Below are 23,175 nucleotides of genomic sequence, written 5' to 3'. Positions count from 1 at the left end.
GTCCTGACTGTAGACTACAGGTTACTAGCTTGACCCATACAAGTAAATCCACACAATTGCAATGACACAAAGTGTTGGAAAGAGGCATGATTTGAAAACATATTCTACCTTTTACACAAATAGTATCTTCCTACAATGTCACTGCATATGCCTCTAGTCAACATATCCAGTTTCCACAATCTTGATAAGACTTATTTGAATGTAACTGTAATTACTGCTACAGTATATCAAACTTTTCCATGATGAGAACACAGGATAGGTTAAAATGTTGGGTTTGCCAAATTATTAAAAGGAGACGCAACACCCAACCATCATCATTGATCTACATGATAGAGATAACTGTCTTGAACATCTTCTCTGAACATCTAAAGAAAATGTAATTCCATTTGGGGGATACCACAGATTGAGTGTTTCTTCACCCACAAGGGCTGAAGACTTGATCAAGTCCAACTATGACATCATAGAGCCACATCTGCTTAAATTTGTTTTTACTTTTTCCTTATGTCTTGTAACATTTCCTTTCTGTATAAATTGAGAGGGAATTTGCCAAAGCTGAATCTAACATACATTGAAGCTCTTCAAATGCTGTTATGATGACACTGCTTTCAGTGTCATTCAACACTATTCTACCCTTGAAAACACTGGAAAAGAAAAACAAAAGGAGAGTAAAAGGTTTCATATTCTAGTGGCACTAGAACATTACAGACTATTTACAAAATGACAGCTCCCATTCAAACCTCAGGAACTAGGATATCGTCCAACGGAGCAAGATTTATCTTAGTTGTTTGGGAGAGTTATATATCAATCAAAATGATTTCTAGTATACAACCTAGAGATGATAGTTGGGTTCATGTCCCTTTCAAAGCCGATACAATCACAGTCATAGCCATGTAAAGCAGACTAGTACTTCAAGATAATCCAAAATTTTCTATGTTACTGTACAATTGGTCAAGTTGGGCAGTGCGCAGATGGTTGAAGTTGCTTAACATCTGTTGTTGCACTTGGTGTTCTGTAGAGGTTGACACGACCGTCCGGACGCGACATTTTCAGACGTTTTCTGACACCTTCGGACACTCGGACGATTTTGTACTTTTTACTCCAACAATATTCACTTTTTATCTGGACGGAATGTGCAGTTTACTGCCTCCTGTTTCACACCAGATTAAATCGATCTTCCCAGTTTGTTACAATAGAAGAAACAATGGTGATATGTCCGATTCTGTCCAATATACCAGACGTTTTAGCCCTAGTACTAAAAGTACCAATTTACAGTAAGGAGTACAGAGGCAAGAACCCTTTCATTTCAGAAAAACGTCTTGTGTCCGATAATCCGGTGCATACTGCGGTATTGCTTTCAGATATTTGGGTGTTGGTCCAATACAGGAATGAAACTATATACAATGTGAAGTCAGTTTTATGACACCTGACTTTCTAACGATTTAAAATGTTCGACACTTAAATATTGCTAGTTTCTTTATTTTTACCATCATCCATACACCAAACAGCCAACGAAATACTAGGGTAAACACAACAAAATCAAATTTGAGGATTTCCTGCATCATATGCTCCAAAGTGTATGATAAAATAGGTGTTAAGCCAAAATGCTTAGTCATGACAAGCAATAAGGGCCGGTGTTTGTTGAACAAAGCGAAATACCTAAAATGATGTCAATATGGTAGACAAAATATAATAGAACACCATCCTCGTATTAAAGCCATCGACATGGTGGCGAAAGATGTGTGTTATCACAAACGTTGCATGGACAAGTACATGAACAAACAAAGTAAAAATAGTGGTTCAGGGGAGCTATCACAAACTACTTCACCTGTACTCTCAAACCCATAGAGAAACAGAGTCACAAATTTTCAACTACATTGTCTTATTGGCATTATCCTGAACATCTTTTCTGACTAGAAGTCCAATTTTGTCTAAAGATACCTAGATGCTTATCATTGGAGGCTTTCCTAAAGGAGGGCTCTAATGACACAGGCTTCCCTTACCCCATTTATTTTCCAAAACTAGGCTACATATATGCAAACTGGCTGAGTTTTCCACCACCTTTATGTAATTTCCTTCTGGGATTCAATAAAGTTGACTATCTATCTATCTATACTACCTATCTATCACCTCCCCCATCCTTAAAGTGAACATATGTGACAACGTTTGGGAGTATCACTTTTATCCTTATGAAATGTATTCCTAATGTAATTTCCTTTCATTTGATACCCATTATGCCTTACTTTCATAAACTTCAGTTTTTAGTTTTTACCCCTCCCAACCCCATCCACCCACGTTGCCAACCAAGCCAATAGTGAGTGTAGATTAATATTTTCGGTAAAGGTTCAGCTCTTCAGCATAGAAACATGTAGATTAATATTCATTGTGTTTTCTGGTTTCATTTGAGTCATATCTAATATCTATATTATCCATATATTATATGAAATACCATTTCGACCTTTCCCTGGGTGCCCCTATTTCATGAGGAATATGAGAGCATTTAGGGTTCACCTCTCAGTATTGTGAAATATTGATTCCTGATATCATTTCCTTTCATTTGATACCCACCATGCCATACTTTAAATAATCTCATTTTTACCCCTCCCCACCCCCAGGGGTGGGGGGCTGTGTGAACATTTGAGAGTAAGCCCTTTCAGATATTCATCAGGGCACCCTAGGTTATCTTTTAAGATATACCACATAAACATAGCACAAGGAATAAGAAAATGTTCTGGTGCTCCCTGGTTAACAGTGCTACAGTAGTGAATAATGCCATTCTGCAATATTTACTTACTAACGTTTCCCTACAACCGAAACCAGCAAACTTACTGTAGGCTTCTGACAAAGTCATACAAAACTAATAATGTTCTTGTGTGAACTTTCATATCTCAAAGCTGCTGACCTAAATGTTACAGGCCCTTTCCCTGTTGTTTTCTCTTTTTACTTTCCTTTAATAGAGATTATATAAAGCGAGAGAAATCAACAGGTACATTTACCACTATCCTTTTCCCATCACAAGGGACGAAATAGTTTTAGAGAATTGATTAGCAATAATTGCTCGACAATTCTTGGAAATAGCAATTAGCATTAGCAGGTACTGCATCTTTTGCTAATCAAAAGTAATATTGATTAGCAACTGGCAATTCTTGAGTAGCAAATTGCTATGCGAACCCAGTTATTTCGTCCTTTGCATCACATTAATGATTGATATTCATCTAAAGAGAACACTGTTGTAACTACAGCACACAGTACAAACTATCTGCTTGCTCAAATAAAAGTTTTGCTGACTGTATAATTTATTTGAAATCTGATCTGAATTATCCCAAGATGCAATCACTCCTTGGATAGGATTTCTTCTCAAGTTCATTTGCATCCATGTTATTCCATGTGACTTTAAAATGCTACAGATAAAGGAGATCGTATATCATCAACATGAATATGACTCCTCTTTGTAGATATTAAGGATATGCATGAAATACTTAATATCATAATCATCCACAAATTGGCTAGAACATGACGCAGCATACTGTATATATAAATGCTCATGCATAATGTTTCGTAAATGGCCACCAAGGAATATGTTCTTCTTTAAATGACTCTAATTAAAGCTACATAGATACAACTTTTCCAAGTTTAGAGCACAGGAGAAGGTTAAAATGCACTTCGAAGTGATTTTTCCATGTTAGACACCTTTATCTTGTTGATATCTTCTGGCAATGTGATATTAGATTAAACATGTTTCAATAGCCATCGATGTCACCTTAACATGTGTTGAATTCACACTGCATTGGTCAATTTGTGCACTTTCCTCCTCCATGGAAAAATTATTATTATTATTAAAATTACATAGAGTAGCAATGACTTTTACTTAAAGCAAAATAGGCATAATGACGCCACTCTGTCTGACATGCCCAGAAAACTATAAAACTGTATAAAACTATTTAATTTCTATTAAATTCGTATAGAAATTTGGTCCTGTTGTTCTTCAAACATGAACAGAAAGGCTGGCTGCAATGACATGATGAGTATTTTAACCAAATAATGTTTCTTCCAAAATTTACAATGTGACTACTGTATGACATTAAAATGTCACCAAGTTTTCTTGAAAATGTCAAGCCCTTTGTACTTTTGCATTTTTAATGACTTCAAACACAAATATGGATTTATCGTAACTTAACATCAAGCTGATGAGTCAGTATGTAACTGTTGTACAACTTGTGTGAGAAGGCTATGCCTTGATTCTTTAGCTGTAACTTTATGTATGCATAGGGTCTTACAGAGAAATCATTCCTAGTTTTACACACAAAAAAAAAGGGTTTTCCAAAGAGAAAACCACATTTACAAGAGACACAAATACAATGCAAGATTTTAATCTTTCATATGCAAGTATTTATAACATTAAATGACTAATTCATTCTTTCTGATGTCATTTTGGTGGATGATTAACATAATAGATTATCTTTTCAGGTCAATGATCTTTCTTTTAATGGTGGAATATTGCACCCATGCATCAGATTGTATGCGGATTTAAAGCAGCTGATTAGTGTCAGGTGTTTCTAGAGCAGGTCCAAGCTATTGTATCCCTAGAAGCCAAATTTCAAACTTTACTGAAGCACCCTAAATGTGGTGTCATGTTAAAGCTGAATTATTGAAGTTTCAGATTTTCATAATTTTTAAATTTTTTTTGGCCTATTCGAACAATTACAGCCGGCTAATTTGCAAAATTCAAATTGCAGTGTTCTAATTAAGAACATTGCTCAACAAAATCCATCCCCAAAAAATTGAAATAATATTCACTGCAAATCTAATTATCAAATTTAAAAATGTGACGTACAGGACAAAATGTGACGTACGGGACATAGTGTGGTGGAAACCCTGTATTTATACATAATAAACATGCATGGGCTCCAATGGGGACCTCTACTGGAAACCTTCCAATGCTTACAAATTTATTTTGTTGAAAGCTGGTAATTGCAACTTATAATCCCTGCATGCCTGATGAGCACATCATGGCACCAAATAAACTATTGACTGATGACCACCAACAGCCCAAGTGTTGTTCAATAAACTAACGGGAAGTCAATTGTGTGAGTGTGGGATACAGAATCATCTACAATGCTATTCAACATTGACATTGAATGAGGATGACTTCAAGAATGTTGAGTTTGCATTTCAACATTTCATAGGCCTATTGTGAAGTGTGACTATCATGACTGTGCAACAATGTTCTTGTGTCCTGAACTTAGATAGTAGACATTGAGATTTTTAGTTACAAGTGTAGAGTTTTGCTCGCCCAACTTTTGCAGAGGACAATCACTCATGAGTTTGTTCAATAACCAGTATTAGGTCTATAGAGTTTTCTTTGTTGTACTAGTTTCATAGATGGACATTACATGGACGTTTCTGTGGACATTTTGGTATGTTTTGAATGGGATGGATCATATTTCAACTTCAGGGTCAATAGTGTGGAGTATGATACAGTGTTGTACAGTATATACCAAAACAGTTTTGCACCAAAACTTGCATCTTGAATCATTTGTGGTCTAACCCAGCTAGAATTGATGTTATGAGTATTTGGTCTGGTAACCAGTTTAAGGTCGATAGAATTTTTGTTGTTGTACTAGTTTCATAGATGGACATTACGTGGACATTACTGTGGACATTATGGTATATTTTGAATGGGATGGGTCATATTTCAACTTCAGGGTCAATAGTGTGGAGTATGATACAGTGTTGTACAGTATATACCAAAACAGTTTTGCACCAAAACTTGCATCTTGAATCATTTGTGGTCTAACCCAGCTAGAATTGATGTTATGAGTATTTGGTCTGGTAACCAGTTTAAGGTCGATAGAATTTTTGTTGTTGTACTAGTTTCATAGATGGACATTACGTGGACATTACTGTGGACATTATGGTATATTTTGAATGGGATGGGTCATATTTCAACTTCAGGGTCAATAGTGGAGAGTATGATACAGTGTGTTGTACAGTATATACCAAAACAGTTTTGCACCAAAACTTTGCATCTTGAATCATTTGTGGTCTAACAAAGCTAGAATTGATGTTATGAGTATTTGATGAATGTGTAGAGTAGATTTATACTTTACGCATTCCATGTTTTATGTAGTGGAATGATCCCACAAGTACAGTCACTGCTCTTTTCCATATCCCAGAAAGAAGGAAATATGGCATGAAATTACCAATGAAATTGTTCTGGCATATCCAAATTAATGTTTTTATATAGAAATCAGCTTGTCATGGTATATTCAGGAATAAAAATATGAGTTTTCATAGTCCATTTGTATATGGACAAATTGTCCCGTACGTCACATGTCCCGTACATCACAGGACAAATTTTCATTTGTGTAATCACTGTACTGGAATGGCTTCATATTTTTTTCTAATATGTTACAGCTTAGCCCTTGGAAGGTTAGGCTATTCACTAGTGATAACAGCTTGATCACTGCCCTCCTAATTTCAGAGGGGTTTCAGCTTTGCTCTTTAGTAAAAAAAATACAAAATTCTCTGGTCCCGTACGTCACACTGTACATTAATTAAGATGGGACCTAATTAAAGCAAGTGTAGGAAATCTTCATGAGTTTGTAATAAAGTATCAGCAATAACAAATATGAAAACCTGAAAAAGTTTCTGGAAGATAGATTTTTTATAACTTTTTGACACATTTAAGTCTCTGAAATGTCCCGTATGTCACAGTGCAAATAGCTTGGACCTGCCCTCTAATGTCAGTGGGAGTTATTAAAAGATGAATTTAAGCACAACATTATGTGTTATACTATCAGTTGAAGACTGTCAAAGTCACTGTATACTACTTAATTTTTCAGGGTAATGACCTTAAAACAGGGTTGTCGAACCTTTTGCAGAGGAGGGCCACATGGAATGATTATGATGTAGGAGGGGGCCGCATGAACCCTACGCTCGATTTTTCGATTTTTTGCGCGAAGCCCGAGGCAACAAAATGTGAGCACTGCGCGCGGAGCGCACTGATTTATTTTCCTTCCTGATAAAACAGATGAATAAAGTCCAGCCAGCACCCCCCCCTACCCTCCGCTGAGAGAGTGTCACACAAACTGACCTGTATGCAGTTTTTTTGGACCCAGAAGGTTCGAATGATTGATTATATAGCTTCAAATTGTTATCAATAAATCTGCTCACTAAATTTCACACCATAGAGCATCTCTGGCGGGCCGGACGCAACCCTGCGGCGGGCCGGACTGTGGCCCGCGGGCCGTAGGTTGGACAACCCTGCCTTAAAACAACTGAGACTCATTAAATTACGTACAGTACCTTGACCACTTGGTCTAACACACAGACTATTAGGTCAGTTTCTCAGATCCAGCACATACTTTAAACTTTCATACATTAGGAACACATCAAACTTTCAAATTTTACGGCCACAAATAACACGTTTACAGTGTGATACAAGTTTGTCAAGGACGAAAGGTGTTGAATAGGTGCTCTGGGATTAATGCAAAATTCAAAGAACATACTTTGGTTGAGTTATTAAATCTGATTAAACAAATAGATTAACATTACCATTTAAGTAGGCACTGAGGAGCTGATGTCATACACATTGAAGATTTAAAGGAGCCTACCAGATGTAATATATTTGAAGGTATAGAAACACATTTGTTGGACAATGACATATCAAGACTAAAAGTTTGCCTAACTCCAACATTTAATGAGGATTTTGTGTCTATGTAGATAATTTTCAAGATGCTGTTCAATATTGAAGTCTAATCTAGCAAGGTTTGTCCATTAACGTTACCTTAGCTTGTTCATTTCAAATAATGAAGTCAAATGTCCAAATTTCCTAATGTCTTTCAATGTGCCAAGGACATGGAATAAATTGCTAAATATTAAAAAGAGTCTGGGCGATAAAATATTGATAATCAAATCAAACTTGGAAACCCAATGAGGGATATCTAATAGCTTGATCGATTTACAATGTAATCGATACAAAAAGCTGTTTTAAAGTAGTCAATGTCGCCATGTACAAGTAAAACAGTATTAACTTTAAAAAAAATTTAAAATTTCCTCTGAGGAATCTAATCTCACACGGATAGAAAAGTGCCTGAGATTCCAGAATTTAATGGTGCAACAACTTTTCAACACAAACGCTCCTTCTTTATCTGACCTTATCTCAACTCAAATGTTCTTAAAATCCCATCATATATCAAAGCTATAGCTTGAAAGTTTATAGAACCTTAACCCAACTTATGTTTCATCCAGAGAGATGCTGTTCATCACCAATTTGCAACTTCAAATGTTAAGAGCTCATTCTTGTGGTATCAAAATTCGAATTTTGCTGTTTTAAGAATCAACAATGCACAATATTTCATCATAGGTAGCCACTTCCAACAGTCATATGTATGACTACCATTTATGCATCTTATTTTATCATCCCGTTTTCGTCAAACTTCTTCATTCATCAATGGCGCAATAGATGACTCACCATCAGAAAGAAGTTGTCAGAAACTTTATTTCTAACTGGTGTGTTTACTCACAGCTAGTGAAAAGAAATCAATTAAAATACACAGACAATGTGAATGCTTTGAAACTCACCATTTTCTTGTTGCGGACAGGACATCTCTACGTAGTTGGCCATACCGGTGTCTGCAATGAAAGAACATTAAAGAGATATTTCTGTAACTCAATGACTAGAGTAACAATGCTGCAGAATCTTAATACTACCACTGCATGCATTGTATCAGTATAAAAGACAGGCTGTTGCAGGCGAATGTAATTTAAAGTATGTATGCACAGATGATTACATGTACAGAATATGAGTTTCAAATACAAAACAGCAATACCAAATATACACAGAATCAATAAAGGTAACATTCAGCTTGATAAATTCATACCTTTAAAGTCCATAACGACACAAACAGGCCTTGTGCAGATCAAATGCATGACCAAAGAGTCATTTTGGCAGACACTTCCAGCATTTCAGAATCTACCATCCCATCTAAGATTTTACTTCGGTCTTCTCTTACCCGTCTCCATGTCTACATATGAACCTTCCTATCTACCTAAGTTACACGATTGGAACGTTTTAGCACTGGAGGGAGGCTGGTGAAATTGCCTATGACTTAACAATGGTAATATGTATGGACTGTCTCTTTAATGAGAGTGCACTGCACCAAGCTATTCCCGAATGGACCAAATTAAGTAGATAAGGCCACAAAATTGCCTCCAGTATGATTTTATGCTGGGAAAATGAATAGCCTTTGAAAGCAATTCCAACTGGTACCGAGTGGCAAATTTTCACAAGCTTTGAAAAAGGTATCTGGGAGCAGAAACACAAAAATGCCATCTCCACTCATTCCCGCAAACATAACTATACATCATTGGGTAGTTTAAAATATTGAGATATACGATAAATACATGACAAATTGAAACTCAAAATTTCCAAATTATCTAACAATCAAATCATTACCTGTTCAATTTCTGTCAATGCTTTTACAAATGGCAATCTTTTCGAGTATTTATATTGCACAGGCTGCATTTCTATAATGTGGTTTCTATATTCTGTTTTTTTTTAAAAATCTAATACCATAAAGGTATATGACATGTTTAAGTCAATCCCCATCTAGAATTTGCAACCCAACACCTATCCCTACCAGCCTACCAACTAATTATAAGTCATCTTTAAAAATTTAGTTAATATTGTACAATAAAGGTAACGCTAAAAACCTTTCTTTTTGAAGTTTAGACACCTTCATTTTGCCAACTTTATTGTCATCTTGCTTTTTGAGGTAATTTGTTCAGGCTTTAATCTACACAAGGGTGATAGCATTGATGAGAATGCCATCCATGTATTGCATATGAACATGAACACATTGTTTTTTAAGTAAAATGACTAAAACTTGCTCCTGTGATTTCCTCTTTTAATATTTTCTTTGATTTAGCTTTAGATAGTGAAATTAATACAAAACAAACGACTATATGAATCACTACAGTTGATCTAGCACTAGTAATTTATCGCTGGCTAAAACAGCACACCAAACTCAACCTTGAATTAGGGAAACAATTTGGCAAAAGATGACCCTGGACTACTTACCAGTCACAAGAGGCTGTAGCTGTAAGACAAGCTGCTTGGCATCCTGTGCATTTGATTTGTGAAGTGGATCAAAATGCATAAAGCTTTGATCTTCTTTCGAAAATACTAACAGACTCCTAAAGGTAAAAGAAAAAACAAACAAAGTGATAACAAAGGGATACATCCAGAGAAACAGAACAAATTACTGTACCCACAGCCACTCAGTCACCTTCAGTCTATATAATAATATAATATTAACAACAACACAGCAACATCTCTATAGCAACCTCTCTTTAGCTACATCTCTTTAGCAACCTCTCTTTAGCAACATCTCTTTAGCAACCTTTTAAAGCAATTAGAAGAACTTCATTAAAAAATAAAAACATTAAACATGTGCGACATATTGTGAGACGAACTAATAAGATCAAGTGGTAGTTTCTCCCAAAGCTCTTGAGCCGCAAGAGCAAATGATTTACTTATCACAATTGGAGGAGGATCTCGCATCTCTCAAAGCAGTTTATTGGAAAGACTTTAATCTACTAAGTGTAACATTTATAAATATTTTCTTACATTAGTCTGATGCCATATCATTTATAGCTTTCCAAGTTAAACCAAATAGTTTCAAACACATTTGCCCTTCAAGCCAAATACAACGGAACTGACCAATCACTAACGAAGTGAGACTGGCGTACTTTTTAAGAGATGTCACCCCAAGATAGAGCCTGGACATGAAACCCAGACAACTTCATCCACTCTCCGATTGAGACTGTAACCGTATGATCATGATGTTGTCACCTCGGGTGAGTATCGCAAGTCCCTTGGAAAGGGAATAGATACTACACATGTTCAGGTTCATGGTTGGTGAGTGATATACTGTGTACTTTTTACATGTGATCACATGATCTTACCCAAAAGGCTGATATAAGTACAGTAGTCATGTATATTATGCACTAATCATTGCAAAGCTCACAAACTACTCACTAACTATATCTCTAACTCCAATCTCTCACTCTACTCTAGCTATTCTAACTGCTGTACCTAGATATACATACTGTATGGTCATTAGCCATCAAATCTCAAATCTTTCAAAATATGTTACCTTCAATTGCTAACCATTGCAAAGCTCACAAACTACTCACTGACTATATCTCTAAATCCAATCTCTCACTCTACTCTAGCTATTCTACTGTAACTACTGTACCTAGAGATACATACTGTATGGTCATTAGCCATCGAATCTCAAATCTTTCAACATATGTTACCTTCAGTTGCTAACCATTGAAAAGCTCACAAACTACTCACTGACTATATCTCTAACTCCAATCTCTCACTCTACTCTAGCTATTCTAACTACTGTACCTAGAATTACATCCTGTATGGTCATTAGCCATCAAATCTCAAATCTTTGAACATATGTTACCTTCCAAGTCATTTCTCATTACTTCGCCATATTTTGAGCTGGGTGCATAATATGGACAATAAATATACCACTGTCAAATATTTTTCTGTCATTATCACCACAATGTTTTCATCCGACAAAATGAATCTGTCTGTGAAAAATTGGAGATTCGAATGGAATGACTTGGATAAACGATCCCGATAAAGAGTTGAGTATACCATGAACTGAAGTATAACAGGAACCAATCTAATTATGGAAACATAGCACTTAGAGATACATTACCAGTGTGATCCTCCAACACTGCTGTACGATGAATTGTTGTTGACAGCAAGAAATATATAATCTTTCTGAGGTAAATCTAGCGGGTTTACAAATACTCCAATTTCGCTCTCTGTTGAGAGAACAAAAAAGCGAAAGAAAATGTCATTGTCATGGAATATCTTGCTACTTCTGCAACAAGAGTTACATTTCACTCATGGAAATATTTAAGGTTATAATGACTTTCTGTCTTCATGTTGTACAACGCTTTTGAGATTTCATGGAAAGCGCTTTATCAGAAGTTGATATAATTATAATTATGTTTCTGTCTCCATGCCTACAGTGATTTTATCTGCAACATCAAAAGCTCAAAGAATGCTCAAAGAGGGCACAGAGAAATAACCAGGTGTAACCTTAACAGAAGGTTCCCATTTTGGCCTTCAGTTTTAAAAGCTACATTAACAAATTAGCATGTAACTTTGTACCACTGTTACAAGGCACTAAACATTCAGACATATTGGAACCAAATCTAACTCAATCTAACATACAGATCTCCATTGTCAAGCTATGAATTATTTGCTGTAATCCTTTACAGAGACTTTTCTGTTTTATTTCATCATCTTTCCTTAAATAGCCAGCTATGATACCATCAGACTCTCGAAAATTCAGATTCAAATTACTACCCTATACATTCATGACCAAACATGTACATATCTGCAAGTGACTGCAGTGAATACAGTAGTGTTGAGTGTTACAGTTTGTCTAGAAAATTATGATGGATGAGAATGCTGTCTATATCATAACATATTGATACTAACTTTCTATGTACATATAATATACATCTTAATACTTTGTGTAGCATATATTTGGAGGTAATTTAAGGATCTTCCTACTGTATTCTACAGAAGAGAAATAAAGGAAACTTCAAAAGAGAATATAGATTGTCTTTTGTTCAGTTCTGAGGTAATGGTTAATCAACAGAAATGATATACACTTTTATCCCAAACATGAAAGAGCTGCATTTTTAAAGCAATCATCAGGTTCTACAGTATTCTTTAATGAAATACAAACAGCCACAATTTATATTAATATATGGTCACAACATAGTGCCAACAGCCTAACACAACAACAGTACACATAAATTCACGATACTATTGAGTTTAATACTGCAAATGCTTAAACCGTACGGTTACTTTTGGCTATCCACTTAGTTAGTTAAATATACTGTTAGTTAGTTAATAAGTTAAATATACAGATAGTTAAATATACTGTGTGTTATTTTTAACGACATAAAAGATCAGGTCACTTAGAAATTATGTGACCTTTTTCTCCTCACACTTACCTGCTGACAACTTAATGAATTGTGTGACTTCTGGGCTGATAATTGCAATGTTGTCTACCTTACCAGCAAATGCAGTGTGCTCAAAGTATCTGACAAAACAAAAGACCAAAGAATTCAGATTACTACATTTGCCACTTTCATCATATGCTAGGATGAAACTTTTATTCCATATGTTAACACTGCAACCAAATCTACATCTCAATTTTTATAAAAAATAATTCAATAATCACTATATATACTTTACATGTTCATGATTCGTGACATATCAGTTACATAACATTGTCAACTATTGAGATGGAAATATTAAGTTGCACATGCATACTAATTGTTCTTCTCACTAGTTGTTACACAAGTTATTTTAAGAAGTAATTGCAGAAAATATGCACAGCTCAATTCTAACGGCTATTTTGTCTCAGCTGACATCATATTTGAATAGTACAGTATGCTTTTAAACTCTATACTAATAATCTATACAGTGCTTTCTACATTTTATAACATGACAAGCACCTCTTTGGTTTCTTCAGAAGCTTAATAGGCCTTTATTTGACAAACAACATTCAAATCTAAACAAATAAATCTGTGAAGTAACTTTCAGGTAATAGCTTTAACATTAGAGAACCAATAGCAAGTTATATATGGAAAGGCAAGCACCGACTGTCCCAGTACGTTTTCGTTTGCCTGAAAACTTACAGGGACAGTCGGTGTTACAAACGTCTTGTTCATTAATTTAGCAAAGATTGGAACCACATACTGTAAAATAGTGCATGATTAGTTCATGATTTAACCAGCTTGTGACTTCATTTCATAGGTTATGGTTCCCTTTGCTCTTAGATACTTGTTTCCTTCTTTTTTACTTCTACTTTTTTTGTCTCATTCCTTTCTTCCTGTTTCTTTCCCTTGTTCTTTCCTGTTTCATTAAATTTGTTCAATTTTGTTTTGTAAAGAGGATTTGCTTATAAATGCATATTTTCTAGTCTGTTCTATGCACATCCTGTATTTGTGTTTGATTGGAAAATAAAACTGAAGCTAAATTCGGTGGCTCAATGCTGGCTCCGTTACATGATTGTGGTACAACATACCTACAATGAGTCTATAAGCTGTTTAGGGACAACAACCTGCATGGCCTAAGTAACTGTTTCAAATCACAGATATAGTTATCTGTGTGAATAAAGAGACACACATTTCTTTTCTCACAGCTAGAGGGATCATACACAGACAAGCCCAGCTACTGTATTCCTTCAGTGAAGGTTTTGCATCGTACCTATCTTTGAAATACAGTACATGACTCTGTATCTGACAGTCATGTCGACTTGAATTTATGCGACTTGAATGCGACTTGAGTGCAACCTTTGCGACTTAAACTTATTACGAACGCAGGATTCTGCTGGACGCAAGAATTTTCCTTGGCAAACTCAGCGTACTAAATGCGACACAAACTACCAAACCGCAACAATGACAGATTCAAAACTTCCCAATCAACTATTCACGATATCCGACTGTGGTTTTGAATGGAATCCCACTCACTGTCTGTATCTGAGAGATTTCAGACACGTTTGCTTCCACAGGCTACAGTGTACCTATGTATTGTGTGTGTTTATAAATGCAAACAGGCCACACCTGGGCAAGCTGATGTTCTTTTAACTACTCATGTGCAGTGCTGACTTCTAGCACAGAACTTTATCAAGGAACTGGAAGACCCATTTTTTTTACCGGGGTAAGACTCCAACATCGCAGTGAACTGAGCCTAGTTTTGGGCGGAATTTCCATAGAGCAGTAAAGAGAACGAACAGTGATGGCAAGAATCTTTTCGGGGAAAATAACAAATATGATTATTGAAAAGAAAACTGTCATGGAATGATACTAACTTATATTGTTGTCATTTTTTTTTTGGTAAGTTGTTATCAAATGTATAGTAGTATCTTTGTTTGACTTGGATGTGAATATGTGAGTAAATGGGTCCATGGCCATTGCCAATGATAAATCTACTGCAAATCTTGCGACCAAGTTATTTTACAACTCAAAGCATTTCTCTGTTGCTTCATCATGGCTACTAAGAGAACACTCATAGATTTCTTTAGCAAAAACAAAAAGAAGAGTAAGGCAAAAGAAGTGAAAAAATGCCATAAGATCTGAAGGAAAAAAAAAAAGGGGAGAGTTGTAGCGCTTCTTTATCAAAGAACTTGCCAATTGTTGCAACTGAGGCAAGTGGACCTTCCACTTCAAAGACTCTTGATGCAGCTTCCACACTAAGAAAGCGTGCTTGTTTCCGTGAGAAATGGTGCAAAGACTTTCCATGGCTTGAGTGCACCATAAATTCTAGCAGGAAAATTGTTGACTTTTGCAAACTTTGTCGAGATGGTCAGAAAACTAATACCCTTGCTAAAGGTTGCACCAGTTTGCAGTTCTCTACTTTTACCAGACACGAGATAAGTAAGGAACACCTCATGATCTTCAGCAGCACAGAGAAAACACAAGCAAAAATACCATCTGTCTTTGAGCAGCAAGAAGATGGAAATCAGTTGGAGAGACAGAACTTAAGGGAAGTAGAAATGAGAACTATATGGTTCCTATTGAAAATTAGTTTGCCACTTCATTGGTTTAATGAAGCTGTTGAATTGCAGGTACATATCTTTTTCCTTTTAAGGCTTTCAAGTCTTTTTCTCTTTCACCTAAGGTTTGATCAAATTTTTATGTCTTTGTCGCATTTTATAATTTTTGTTGTTCCTTACATTTCAAGCATTTTTCATATTTCACCCAATTCACAAGAGCAATGTTATTTGCTTACCTCCTTTCATAATATTATGCCAATGAACGCTCTACACTGAAACAATAAGTTTTGCAGCCAGCATAAGCCTCTCCAAGAAAAAAATACAGCAGTTACTCAGAACCTTGATCTTGATGTTTGTCCATGGCCCAGCTTTATAAACCGTGTGTTTGCCATTCAAAGACAGTTGAGCCGAAAAAGTTTGACTAATTACGTCAAGTGCCAACTCCTCGTATATGGAATAGCCCACTTGATATCTGACATGACTCCTCTTCCCATGTTTTGTAGCAATCCTATTTTGAATATTTTCATCATTTAGTGAAACTTCTGAAGTGACACTTCAGAGAGCACATCTTGTACAACGTTGTATGTAATAACTACCCCCTGTATATGTACCCCTTCTCTGTACCGCACAAACAGTATATTCCCATTAGCTAACATATTCTATTTATGGATTATGGGAAATACAACAGCAATGCAACAGCAACGTAAAGACTGAGGCTATGAAAAATGGTAACAAGTTTTCACTTGCATAATATGACCTCATGTTCTTAGGTTAGCCTAACTCAAGACATGTGTGTATGTGGATAAACTAAATACCCTCAGGAAGGCTACAGTACACTCATTGTAAGTAACTTCATTTTTCATGTCAACAATAAGCATGGTACCCATTAGGGTTGGGCGATATATCAAAAATTATTATTATCGCGATAATTTTTTTCAAGACGATATTTTTTGACGATTGAACAAATGACGATAATTTCTTGTGAAAGAAATTTGAAATAAATGTGGAAAAAATGCGATTATCCTTTCTCCGTTTTAAGTGTAAATGTTATTCTAGCATTCCATGGTTAAGAAAGTTGAAAAGAAATAAAGTTTATCAACTTTATTTACTGACTTTTGAACTTCGTAAAAAAACCCGTCCTTTACAACATTGACTGTATAGAGAAAAAACTCTGAAAATCAGTAGAGAAATTACCAATTGTGTACAAACAGTAAGTTGGTACACCTTTCAAATTTTACGAAAGATCGAGCAAAATACTTTTGAAAAATTCACGCGAAACTGGCATATCGTGCTAAATGCAACTAATGTCATGTAAACAAGGCTCTAGTACACCCATTTATGAATAAACCATAAGACCACATCTGGTGTTAAGCGGCAGGAAAAGAAAGTATTTTCTAGTATTTCCCAAAAAAAGGAAAAATTGATATCCTACCATAGTTAAGTGTATAGTAAATAGCCTAACCACTTCGTCGGTTACGAATCTCGCGTAACAACAAAAACACAACTAATTGTATTTTGCGAAGTTGACGTTTTCTACAAGGACATGGAAACAATATTTAGCATTTAGTTAATCATGCCAATTGGCCTAAGACATGGGATTACAAGGTTTACTTTCATAAAGATGGCCATACTGTAGCTATTGGGGCCTTGATATCGTGCTATGTCTGTATGGTATAGACTGTGCCTCATGTATCATGGGGAATAGATTGTTTTGTTCATGCGGAGGAGTCGGTTGGCTTGAGGTGTGTTTTACTTACCTTAATGTTACAGGGATATTTACCTACTTTTCTTGAACGTCTAAGATAATATTTCGCATAACTTTACCGATCCTTTACTGACTGACCTAATTAATCCTAGCATGGAGCCAAAATAGTTTACTCCATGAAAAGTTTTTTGGAAACATGCCAAAAATGTTAACAACAGGTGTTAGACAGGGGGGTTGTTTGGCAAGGTACCTGTGAAAATTCGCATCACATGTAGCCTACCGTGATATTTAAGTAGGGTTAAACACTGCAGTTGTAAACTGATGTGTACGTATAGTGCACGCTGTTCATTGTTAGGCAGTCTAGAAAAGGGGCTTTGCCGAACGTAATTTGTTTCATAATATCGACAGTTTTGTAAGTTAAACTTTTTAAAGATTGTAAGACAGATTAAATCTCTTTTCATTTTATCACATAATATAGCTACTCTAACTTGTCATTTTAAAATTTTCATCAGTTTCGTGACAATTTAACTTAAAAAAGTTGTCAGTATTTTGAATCCTCAACTGCGAATTTGTTATCGCCAGACACGCAAAAATACGAAAATTTTCCGGGGGCCTTCGCCCCCTGGACCCCATACAAGGGGTTCCACCCCTTGACACCACCGGGTCCTAAGGCAGGCCCCTGGACCCCATGACACTATGCTCGCACGCAACAGGGGTTGGTGTGTTCGCTGCGCGAAAACACCCGTGGGAAACGGCAGTTGTTTTTAGTGTGTTCGCGAACACACTAAAAACAACAAGGAAAAATTATCGTAATTATCGAAATATCATGAACATTTTTGAACTATTTATCGTGACGTTAAGAAGCAAATATCGCCCAACTAGTACCCATCGAAGATGTTTCCATCAAGCTGTTGCTGACGCTTTTCTGGGCAAATGTTTCTCCAATGTGTTAGCTGGGAATAATATGGCTTCACATTTGCCGACCCTATTATGCATAACCTAACATGGATCTACTGCCATCTACTGGATCTACTGAATATTACTAATTAGTCTTTACTAGTAATGCCATGGTGGACAGATATTATTACTCTACGTATAATGGCCTAGGCCTAGCCTAGTTGTTATTCATATCAACAAGGTACACAGTCACCTACAAATCACACCGGTTTCACGAAATACACAGAAGACAAAAAAATTGCCAACTCTTTACAAAGATCGACACCTTACTCAAAAGCAAAACCAATCAGTTTATCGTTCAGCCATCTTGGACCATCTAAAAGAGAAACATCACTCTCACGAAGAAGCGAATTGTGAAAACTGACGACGATCTCGTCTGCCATAATACAGTTACAAATTTCTGTGATAACGATTGTCAACATTCAATTTCTATGTGACCAGTTTTCTATTACTTGTATTTGCTGGTTAACATTTTTGGAGTTGAAATTCCCAACCTGAAGCTATCCCAGGATTCATCACAGGATTCATCCCAGGATTCATCACAGGATTCATCCCAGGATTCAGATTCATCACAGGATTCATCCCAGGTTTCAGATTCATCCCAGGATTCATCCTTGGATTCATCCCAGGATTCAGATTCATCCTTGGATTCATCCCAGGATTCAGATTCATCACAGGATTCATCCCAGGATTCATCACAGGATTCATCCCAGGATTCAGATTCATCACAGGATTCATCCCAGGTTTCAGATTCATCACAGGATTCATCCCAGGATTCATCACAGGATTCATCCCAGGATTCAGATTCATCCTTGGATTCATCCCAGGATTCAGATTCATCCTTGGATTCATCCCAGGATTCAGATTCATCCTTGGATTCATCCCAGGATTCAGATTCATCACAGGATTCATCCCAGGATTCATGACAGGATTCATGACAGGATTCATCACAGGATTCATCCCAGGATTCATCACAGTTTTGAGGAACTACACATATAAAAATCGCATACAGTTGAGGGATTTGTGCTTTTCGTTGATAGACATTATTAATCAAACCATTAAAGGGTGTGAAGACTCGCGCAAAAAGAAACGTCTAATGCCGGTAATCTGACCTAGTTTCGAATGAGGTGTAACAGAAGTGTTAGACACCACCATCGATCCTAGAAAATACACACACAGCTTGCTACCGTCGGTTATAAGTCAGTACATACAGCTGCGGTCAATACCCACAGCACAGTGTATAAAGGATACAGCGATGGACATCTCAGGTCCAGCTAAAGATAACAAGGTATCACGTTTCATTACTGTCTGCATTTTGTAGTGACACAAACAGAACGTCACTTGCAAGCAACAGAAAGTTAACCTTTCAGATGGCCGCACGCGGTTTGAGGCGATTCTTCAATGCCTTTAAGTGCGTCAATTATGAGCCCACCATGCTACCACTGCGCAGAGTGATAACATTTGTCTCAATTAACAAGTTTGCCCAAGCTACAAAGTAAATATTTTATTGTTCATCTTGTTAGAGATTCCTTCAAAAGACCTACTGTACTACGTTGGCCCCAATTTTAATATGCTCTTTCTCTTTGTGAATGTAAATGCAAAACTCCACAATGGTTTTAGAAGGGCATCTTTAGCAGAAACTGCTAATTCAATGTCAATAATTCAATGAGTAATTGAGCATAAAGTATTTGCAGTGTTAATTTCCCCTTTATGAACTGACATGACGTTCGCAGCATCTTCCAGCAAGTCAGCTCCTACGGGAGATGAAAACGCCTTGAAATGTGCATTTCATCTCAAACCGAACAGCAAATCCGCAAGTTCACTGTCTTAGCACATGGTAGAGACTAGAGAAACTTTTGATTTCGTTGTTAAATGGCACTCCTTGAGCGCGGTGAGCAACATCATATAGCAACCTACTTGTTGCCAATAGTTTCAATGTTATTCTAATTTCATGAAGTTTTTACCTAATACTATTGAATAGCATGTTATGATGTTAGGTAAGTGGTGGTCTGGTTTATCAACTTCAAAATATAATCAATTCATATGACATAGGCCAGCCTCCTAGGCTAAATAATTTTTACAAACAAGTTTCGAAAAGGAAGCACTGCAAGATAATGTAAGCTAATGTGTTTGTTGCTTGCAAATGGTACACTAGGATGATGCAATAGGGCGCAAGAAACTTGGAATGCACAAAATTAGGCAGACGTGACATTAAATGCCCCTTACAGAAATTGACACAAATTATGCAGCCTGACATTTAATGATAATCCTTTGAGTCAACAACTCCACTGTCTCTAATTTCCTGGCTATGAGTCTTATCTGTCTAAGAAGATTATCTTTCTTTGGAACAGTAACATAATATTTAAACACTCTGCAAAGAAGCCAACTCTGAAGTTATCCAAGCGTAATAAACAGTGGTCTTGGCTGGCCATGCAATTTGTGTACACAAGAGTGATGAGCACTCAGCTTTACAGCTGGAAGTGCGAACTCCAGTATCAACTTTTTGCTGTCAACCAGAATTGTGGCCCAAATATCAGGAATTCAAGAGTGTTCAGTTCTGTAAGGGGGGTACACCCCTCAGTCCGACAAGTTTTCAGTCCGACAAGTTTTCAGTCCGAAAATAAAATACACGTTTTCAGTCCGAAAATGAAATACACGTTTTTAGTCCGAAAATGAAATACACGTTTTCAGTCCGAAAATGAAATACACGTTTTCAGTCCGAAAATGAGATACACGTTTTCAGTTGAGGAATGAAGGCATGCAGTTTTAATGCCATAATATCACCAATAAACATTGACAGCCCGAACTGGTAGTAAAGAAATCGATTGAATCTTTTTTATTAAGTCTCACATCACCGGCCTCAGCAAAGACTTGGGACCCCTAAACAGCCTTCTCTTAGCTTTTTTTATTAACACCAAAGTTACGATCACAAAAGTGACATTGTCTTTGTTTACGGTATAAGTACAGAAGACTTGTGCATGCAGGAAACAGTTATTAAAGAAAACACTAAGGATGAATATATGCAATTTCTGAAGTACAGATCTACAGCACTGCATTTTTCAAGCAACATTTTTTGTTTCATATTTATATGCAATTGTTCTTTTCAGCTTTTTATAAGAGAAGTCTTCAACCAACTCCAAAAATGCTCTCTCCAGGTTGGACATGGATAGAAAACTGAAGATGAGGCACTACTAGTCAACTGGATGGATATTCCTCCTGCACCAGATTGTATCACGGGGCTGGTCAACTGTTCCAACACCTGCTAAAAGGGACAGAAAAATTGCAGTGATTCTAAAACTTGCACCTGTCTACAAAAAAAAAAATACTCCCTGTACTGATCTTGTCAGGAAGCTAGGAGATTGCTCCTGGTAGGCTATGTAGTTAGTGTCTAAACAATACACTATATTGTCCAAACAGCAGTTGCAACGACTAACCAGTCACTCTTGGGTCAAGGCTCAAATCTATGGAACGCGAAAAGGACCACAAGATATGATGATGTTAATGATGATCTAATTTTATACGATCATGTACTGAAAACTTACGATCATGTACTAGAAATACACGATCATGTACCAAACATATACGATCATGTACCAAACATATACGATCATGTACTAAAAGTATACGATCATGTTCTAAACATATACGATCATGTACTACAAACGTACGATGTACATCAAAACAAATACGATCATGTACTAATAATGTTATGTTCAAAAAAGTGGCGTCTGCATACGCGTATGTGTATTCATATGTGGCGTATGCATACGAGTATGAATATTCAGTACAAACTCATTAAGAACCATTAGGGGCGGGGCTTCAGTATCAACTTTGATATTCCTAGGGACACTTATATATATGGATATTCATACGCGTATTCAAACGACAATAATGGATATTCATACGCCACTTTTTTTTAACTTGCGCTTTTTCATCATCATCACAAGTTTTCAGTACATGATCGTATATGTTTTGATGTACATCTTAGTTTTTTAGTACATCATCGTATATGTTTAGTACATCATCGTAAGTTTTTTTAGTACATGATCGTATAAAATTAGATCATCATTAACATCATCATATGTTGTGGTCCTTTTCGCGTTCCATACAAATCAAGTCAACTGTGGTCGAGTCACACGTTAAATTATTTACTAGGTCCAGAGGTAGACCCCTGTCTGGGAATCCAAGAGTCGAAGCCTTCACATGAACTTACAAACAAGATGCCCCTTAAAATAACTTTTTTCGGTGCCATCCATTGGTGGTCCCTTTACTAACAATGTGTCGTTTTCTGTTAATTTTTACGGATACAATATATGACAATTACAAGTATAAGGTACACCACAGTGGGTGACAGCCCCAATAATCATTAGGTTATATATTCATAAGGTTCATTGTCATAAGGGTCATCATCCATAAGGTTCATTGTTCATAAGGTTCGCTATTCATAATGAGCAAAAAGGTTCCTTGTTCATAAGGTTCATTATTCATAATGGAAAAAAAAGGTTCGTTGTTCAGAATTGGACGAAGGGTTCGATATTCATAGTAGAGCAAAGGATTCGTAATAAATAATAGACAAAAAGGTTCGTTATTCATAATAGGAGGAAAGGTTCGATATTCATAATGGAACAAAGGGACCGTTATTTATAATAGGCCTAGCCAAAAAAAGTTCGGTTTCATTCACAATGAGGAAAAGGACCCCCTTTAGGAAACGTACAAGTTTATACCGTTCCGTACAAGTCGGTGGAAATCGTAAAAATGTGCATACGAAGCGTACAAAAATACATTTGCAAATTTTTGCATAATAGCATGCATATTTATCAGGCCGAATTTGCAATCGAGCCAAACAAAATAATGTCGAGAAAACCCGAAAAGAAAATCATCAAAATTGAACATCGGGAAGGTCAA

General features: G+C 36.4%; 1 protein-coding gene across 5 annotated transcripts in view; it reads right to left on the bottom strand.

Moving 5' to 3' along the window:
* Positions 1–18,722, bottom strand: part of LOC139960833 (sentrin-specific protease 8-like) — a 39,789-nt gene extending 21,067 nt beyond the window's left edge. For 3 of the 5 annotated variants that reach the window (XM_071959423.1, XM_071959422.1, XM_071959424.1), the window contains exons 1-5: positions 18,541–18,721; positions 13,060–13,148; positions 11,742–11,850; positions 10,082–10,197; positions 8,584–8,634 (exon numbers count right to left, since the gene is read on the bottom strand). In XM_071959423.1, coding sequence (XP_071815524.1) covers positions 8,584–8,634; positions 10,082–10,197; positions 11,742–11,850; positions 13,060–13,148; positions 18,541–18,692 — 517 coding nt within the window. In that variant the 5' untranslated portion in view covers positions 18,693–18,721. Of the gene's footprint in view, positions 1–8,583; positions 8,635–10,081; positions 10,198–11,741; positions 11,851–13,059; positions 13,149–18,540 lie in introns of all 5 variants that reach the window. The other 2 variants (XM_071959425.1, XM_071959426.1) reach the window with 1 other exon arrangement.
* Between the last annotated feature and the right edge of the window lie 4,453 nt (positions 18,723–23,175).

This window comes from Apostichopus japonicus, chromosome 20 (assembly GCF_037975245.1).
Source record: "Apostichopus japonicus isolate 1M-3 chromosome 20, ASM3797524v1, whole genome shotgun sequence".
Lineage (NCBI taxonomy): Eukaryota > Metazoa > Echinodermata > Holothuroidea > Aspidochirotida > Stichopodidae > Apostichopus > Apostichopus japonicus.
Note: the sequence above shows the minus strand (reverse complement) of the source record. Positions and strands in the feature narration are given on the sequence as shown.